Consider the following 7,356-nt stretch of genomic DNA (forward strand, 5'->3'; position numbering starts at 1 on the left):
ATCAAGTTAACGAGCTAAACAATCCCGTATCCCCTAAAGAAATAGAAGCAGTCATTAATAGTCTCCCAGCCAAAAAAAGCCCAGGAACAGATGGTTTTAGTGCAGAGTTCTACAAGACCTCCAAAGAAGATCTAATTCCAGTTCTGCACAAACTATTCCACAAAATAGAAGTAGAAGGAACTCTACCCAACTCATTCTATGAAGCCACAATTACTCTGATACATAAGCCACAGAAAGATCCAACAAAGATAGAGAACTTCAGACCAATTTCCCTTATGAATATCAATGCAAAAATACTCAATAAAATTCTCGCTAACCGAATCCAAGTACACATTAAAGCAATCATCCATCCTGACCAAGTAGGTTTTATTCCTGGGATGCAGGGATGGTTTAATATATGGAAATCCATCAATGTAATCCATTATATAAACAAACTCAAAGACAAAAACCACATGATCAACTCGTTAGATGCAGAAAAAGCATTGGACAAGATACAACACCCATTCATGATAAAAGTCTTGGAAAGGTCAGGAATTCAAGGCCCATACCTATACATGATAAAAGCAATCTACAGCAAACCAGTAGCCAACATCAAAGTAAATGGTGAGAAGCTTGAAGCAATCCCACTAAAATCAGAGACTAAGACAAGGCTGTCCACTTTCTCCCTAACCTATTCAATATAGCACTTGAAGTCCTAGCCAGAGCAATTCGACAACAAAAGGAAATCAAGGGGATACAAATTGGAAAAAATGAAGTCAAAATATCACTTTTTGCAGATGATATGATAGTATATATAAGTGACCCTAAAAATTCCACCAGAGAACTCCTAAACCTGATAAACAGCTTCGGTGAAGTAGCTGGATATAAAATTAACTCAAACAAGTCAATGGCCTTTCTCTACACAAAGAATAAACAGACTGAGAAAGAAATTAGGGAAACAACACCCTTCTCAATAGTCACAAATAATATAAAATATCTTGGCATGACTCTAACTAAGGAAGTGAAAGATCTCTATGATAAGAACTTCAAGTCTCTGAAGAAAGAAATTAAAGAAGGTCTCAGAAGATGGAAAGATCTCCCACGCTCATGGATTGGCAGTATCAACATTGTAAAAATGGTTATCTTGCAAAAGCAATCTACAGATTCAATGCAATCCCCATCAAAATTCCAACTCAATTCTCAACGAATTAGAAAGAGCAATCTGCAAATTCATCTGGAAAAAAAAATGTAGGATAGCAAAAACTCTTCTCAAGGATAAAAGAACCTCTGGTGGAATCACCATGCCTGACCTAAAGCTTTACTACAGACCAATTGTGATAAAAAACTGCATGGTACTGGTATAGTGACAGACAAGTAGACCAATGGAATAGAATTGAAGAACCAGAAATGAACCCACACACCTATGGTCACTTTATCTTCGACAAGGGAGCTAAAACCATCCAGTGGAAGAAAGACAGCATTTTCAACAATTGGTGCTGGCACAACTGGTTGTTATCATGTAGAAGAATGCGAATCGTTCCATTCCTATCTCCTTTTACTAAGGTCAAATCTAAGTCGATGATGGAATTCCACATAAAACCAGAGACACTGAAACTTATAGAGGAGAAAGTAGGGAAAAGCCTTGAAGATATGGGCACAGGTGAATGATTCCTGAATAGAACAGCAATGGCTTGTGCTGTAAGATGGAGAATTGACAAATGGGACCTCATGAAACTGCAAAGCTTCTGCAAGGCAAAAGCCACGTCAATAAGACAAAAAGACCACCAACAGATTGGGAAAGGATCTTTACCTATCCTAAATCAGATAGGGCACTAATATCCAATATATATAAAGAACTCAAGAAGGTAGACTCCAGAAAATCAAATAACCCCATTAAAAATGGGGCTCAGAACTGAACAAAGAATTCTTACCTGAGGAATACCGAATGGCAGAGAAGCACCTGAAAAAATTTTCAACATCCTTAATCATCAGGGAAATGCAAATCAAAACAACCCCGAGATTCCACCTCACACCAGTCAGTATGGCTAAGATCAAAAATTCAGGTGACAGCAGATGCTGGCGAGGATGTGGAGAAAGAGGAACACTCCTCCATTGTTGGTGGGATTGCAAGCTTGTACAACCACTCTGGAAATCAGCTGGGCGGTTCCTTAGAACATTGGACATAGTACTACTGGAGGATCCAGCAATACCTCTCCTGGGCATATATCCAGAAGATGTCCCAACCGGTAAGAAGGACACATGCTCCACTATGTTCATAGCAGCCTCATTTATAATAGCCAGAAGCTGGAAAGAACCCAGATGCCCCTCAACAGAGGAATGGATACAGAAAATATAGTACATTTACACAATGGAGTACTACTCAGCTATTAAAAGTAATGAATTTATGAAATTCTTAGGCAAATGGATGGACCTGGAGGGCATCATCCTGAGTGAGGTAACACAATCAGAAAGGAACTCACACAATATGTACTCACTGATAAGTGGATATTAGCCCAAAACTTAGGATACCCCAGATATAAGATACAGTTTGATAAACACATGAAACTCAAGAAGAATGAAGACTGAAGTGTGGACACTATGCCCCTCCTTAGAATTGGGAACAAAACACCCATGGAAGGAGTTACAGAGACAAAGTTTGGAGCTGTGACAAAAGGATGGACCACCTAGAGACTGCTGTACCCAGGGATCCACCCCATAATCAGCTTCCAAACGCTGACACCATTGCATACACTAGCAAGATTTTGCTGAAAGGACCCAGATATAGCTGTCTCTTGTGAGACTATGCCGAGGCCTGGCAAACACAGAAGTGGATGCTCCCAGTCAACTAGTGGATGGATCACAGGGCCCCCAATGGAGGAGCTGGAGAAAGTACCCAAGGGGCTGAAGGGATCCACAATCCTATGGGTGGAACAACAATATGAACTAACCAGTACCCCCGAGCTCTTGACTCTAGCTGCATATGTATCAAAAGATGGCCTGGTCGGCCATCACTGGAAAGAGAGGCCCATTGGACATGCAAACTTTATATGCCCCAATACAGGGGAATGCCAGGGGCAAAAAAATGGGAATGGGTGGGTAGGGAAGTGGGGGGGGGAGGGTATGGGGGACTTTTGGGATAGCATTGGAAATGTAATTGAGGAAAAGATGTAATAAAAAATATAAAAAAACCCAGCAGGAAGCAATCATGGAAAATGATTGTTCTAGTCCCTTAATTGGGTTAAATAGTTTTGATTATTTTATGATTTATAGATAGATATACTATCATTTTAAGGAATAATTTAAAAATAATTATGGTCTTGTACAAGTAGTAAAATAAACAGAGAGCTTATACTCAGTGATTTATATATTTCCTTTCCTCTTCTCTGTTCTTATTTTTTAGGTAAAGGGAAGGGGGTTGAAAAGAAAAAAAGAGATACAGTAATACAAGTCATTAGATAAATAGGGATGGATTCATAAATTTACTCTTTATTATTTATAAACAAAGCATTTATAGCTATAGTGTTACATTGGTAGAAATATATATATTTTCATGCAGAATTGAAGCTATATTTTCTTACATTGGTACAAAAATGATAGTGATGCATACTTAAGGTTTTCAATGGTATAAATCTTTGTAAGTTAATATAAAATTTAAAATTAATTTTTTAACTCTTAGATAGCTATTGAACCTATTAAACTGATTTAATAATACAAAGATTAGTTCCAGTTCTTTTATAGGCTGTTATTAAAAAAATTTTGGAATATTTAATATTACCAGTTAATAGTCAGATACTCATTTTCATGTTCATATTAGATTCTAATTCAGTTAATTACAATAGAATGTTTTCAAGGTTAATTATAAAGTAAATAGCTAAAATCAATCAATGTTTGTTAATTAATTTAGGCTCTATATAGATAGATGGTCTTCAAAAGCAGCAGAGATCTACAGAATATGGCATTCAATGCTATTTCATTATTAAAAGATCTTTTGACTACAAGACATGTCTCCTTCTAATACTATCCCTATTCCACTTCAAAGAAGATATTGAGTATAAATAGTTCCATACGGAGTTGCTTCAATTGGGGCAAACTATCCACTGCAGAAGATATATCCTAATTTTATCTGCAGAAAGAATGCTATTTATAGAGGACAAATGGACATAGGGACAGCTGACTGCTAAGCTGTGCCAAGAGAGAGTTAGCTAGTCCTTCATAATTCCTATTTTACTTAAGGTCTGTCAGATGTTTTAGGCTAGAAGGCAGAAGATAGATGAGATGTTCCAATGTTATATGGAATATTGGGGAGTTTCTAGGCAATCAGCTGTTTCTTCCAGTTGTTTAAGTTTTTACACCTGTGCCTTTGTGCTTTCTGTATACTCAGGTAATATTTAATTACTTCTCAAATTTTTCATGGGGTTGAAGATTAGATATTCATAGTCTCACAATTAAACTTGTTGTTCAGCATTAAAGATGTTGTAGAGTTGAAAGGATGGTTTCAGATGGTAATTCATGTTGAAATCAAACATGATTTAAGTACAGGATTGTGACTCACTAAATTTGGATAGATGATAGAATACGATAGAATACTTCTTCTAAAGAGTGAAATATGATTGTCTGGATATTATAAGTGTATATCACATCTTATGATGTGCATAATTGTTATAATTGTGTTCAATTTATATCTGAGAGAAAGGAGACATTTATTGGAATAACTGGGGGAATTGTTGAATTGTTTTATCTTTTACTGTATATTGCAAGGCTAAGTGTAGGCCTACACAACATAGAGTCTTCACATAACCCCTGTGACCATGCCAGTAAGTTAATTCTGATTGGTGAAAAAAGATGCCAACAGTGAATAGCTGGGCAAAAGGTGAGATTGAGGTTTTGCAATCTTGAGAGGACCATGAGGAAAATAAGAATGAAGAAGAAACTGCAATGAGATAGAAGAATATGCAGGAAGGAACAAGAAGAATTAGCCATGGGATAAGGGTCAATAGGGTATGGTACAAAGGACTGCCAAATTGGAGTTAAGAGCAGTCTAGATAGGCCATAGTTAATTATAAGTAATAACTCAATTTTATTAATAGGAAGTAGATTCTAACAGCATATAAGGTAGGCATCTGCCCAGGTATTGTGCTACATAAGGATATGAGTATATATTTCATCTTAGAACCTAATGATCAAGGTGCGATATAAGCCCCAAGATGGGAATTTTAAATATTTATTACTATACTTTGGAGGTTTCATTTCAATTCCTGATTCCTAGTGATTTCATTGGTTATTTTAAAACCTAAAGTGAGAGTCTAAAGATGACATTCATGTGGAGGTAGACAGAATCTCAAGGAGAATATATCAATGTCACATGTAAGCATATTGGCATGGACAAAAAACACATGGCAATCCCTTTCTCCTTCCTTGAGTGTCACTGGGAAGTCTTACTAAGAGGGGATGCAGGAGCACCATGGAGAGGGTCATACATACTCAAGAACACTGTGGCTGTCTCAGTGGCTCAGACACTGGCAATAGGAAGTTCCAACCACACTGTCTCCTTAACTGTACTTATAGTGAACTTGGTAAATTGCTAGAGTTATAAAACACTTAGATCACGGAACAAGAAGGCTGTCTTACAAAGAACAGGCATTACTCTAAACTTTGTTGAGGTAACACTGAGAGCCTCAGATACATTGCTGCAATTATATAGGGCAGTAGTCTAAGCCCCTAAGTTGTATACATACCAGCTTTAACTTTTACATAGTCATCATTGTTATACAGTAGTTCACTCTATACAATCCCTGCCATTTTGCTCCTTTCCCTATGAGTTCAAGAGGATTGCTAGACTATCTACTTTATTAATAAGCAAAAATAAATGTTCAATGATTCTGTTAGAAAAGAACTTTGAAGAGAAAAAAATAGTTTCTGTCCTGCTTCCTCCTTTATCTGGCTCACTGTGGTTACACGAATTGTCCTCTAATATTGTCATCTACACCACAGATGTATATTGCTTCATCTTCAGGCTGGATGTTGGAAATGCTAAGGTAGCGATCAGCACCAGAGCTGGATCCAGAGAATCGATCAGGGATCCCATCACCCTTGCTGTGGCTTCCATCTTTCTTAAGCTGCATCACATACTTAGGAGGCTTGGGTGGCTGTTGCTGGTACCATTCAATGATGTATGTACTGTGCTCACTACTCAAGGTGCAGGTGAGTTTTGCTGAGGCTCCCAGGGAGAAAGAGGCTGAAGATGACTGAGTGAGCACAGGTTGGGAGAAAGAACCTGAAAATATAGAAACTGTTTATTTCCTGACATTACAGACAGATGTGGAATGTATCTGCCTCTCAGATGAACAGAGGTTCAGGGTGCAAGTGATTCTCCTGACCTGAGCAATGAAGAAGGAAGAAGAAGAAGAGAGGAGTCCAGGCCATAATGCAGATACTACTGATCTCTGCTGAGACAGACAGGTTGTAGTTCTCTCTTATCCTTCAAAATTCTCAGAGAAATGAGAGGGCCCTTCATGCAAATTTTATTGGCCAAACAAATCTTGTTTCAGGTGTGTGTGCTATCAAATGTCTGAGTGTTATTTCTGGCCTGAGGTTTCCCAAGGGACAAGAGTGTGCCCAGCTGCTGAACATGCTCAATCCTGACCAGTCACAAAGAGATAGAGATATTTGTGTTCTAATCTGAGATTCTTCAGTGTTACCAATAGATCCCTTCTGACAGGTTTAGTTGTATTGTGTTTGTATTCACAAGACTTTCCTCAAGGAATTGGCCACTAAACTCTTTCTCACAAAGGTCAGGACTGGCATCATCTGCAGATGGCTTACATTATTGATTTTGTTTTGATTGCTTGTCCTCAGTGGGAACACTATGTAGACCAAGGGTTCCTAATCTATGTGTTCAAACTCTAATAGAAAGCACATACCCAAAATCCTGCATATGAGATACATTATGATTCATCACAGTAGCAAATTACAGTTATAAGATTGCAAGAAAATCATTTCCTGTTGTGGATCAATATGACATTTCTGAATGTATTAAAGGATCTCAGCATTAGAAAGGTGAGGAACTACCTATGTAGAGTTTAATTTATGAAAAGTTATTTATTCATGAATTTTTCTCACACAAACTGAAGACAGAGAATATACCTTCATGAATTTCCCCTTCTTATAACTTTCAAGGATCCTAGACTCTCTCTATATGGTTCCTAATCAGATTCATATACAGGGACACACCTGTGAATATTGGTATCTAGAAGGATACATATTATACTGCATGACTCCCTTGATGCGTTAGAAATAAAAGTTTTTAGAAAACTACATGGCAAATCCAAACAGAAAATTTAAATAATGTACTAGTTTGATTGAAAAAAATATAGCAGT

General features: G+C 37.4%; 1 gene segment (V, D, J or C); it reads right to left on the bottom strand.

Annotated features, from left to right (window-relative positions):
• The window catches only part of LOC110312026 (immunoglobulin lambda variable 4-3-like), a 46,901-nt gene extending 40,469 nt beyond the window's left edge, over positions 1–6,432 (bottom strand). The window contains 2 exon segments of the V gene segment in view: positions 5,932–6,253; positions 6,357–6,432. Coding sequence covers positions 5,932–6,253; positions 6,357–6,402 — 368 coding nt within the window.
• Between the last annotated feature and the right edge of the window lie 924 nt (positions 6,433–7,356).

The sequence above is a fragment of the Mus caroli genome, unplaced genomic scaffold, assembly GCF_978045245.1.
Source record: "Mus caroli unplaced genomic scaffold, Mus_caroli_1 scaffold_17, whole genome shotgun sequence".
Lineage (NCBI taxonomy): Eukaryota > Metazoa > Chordata > Mammalia > Rodentia > Muridae > Mus > Mus caroli.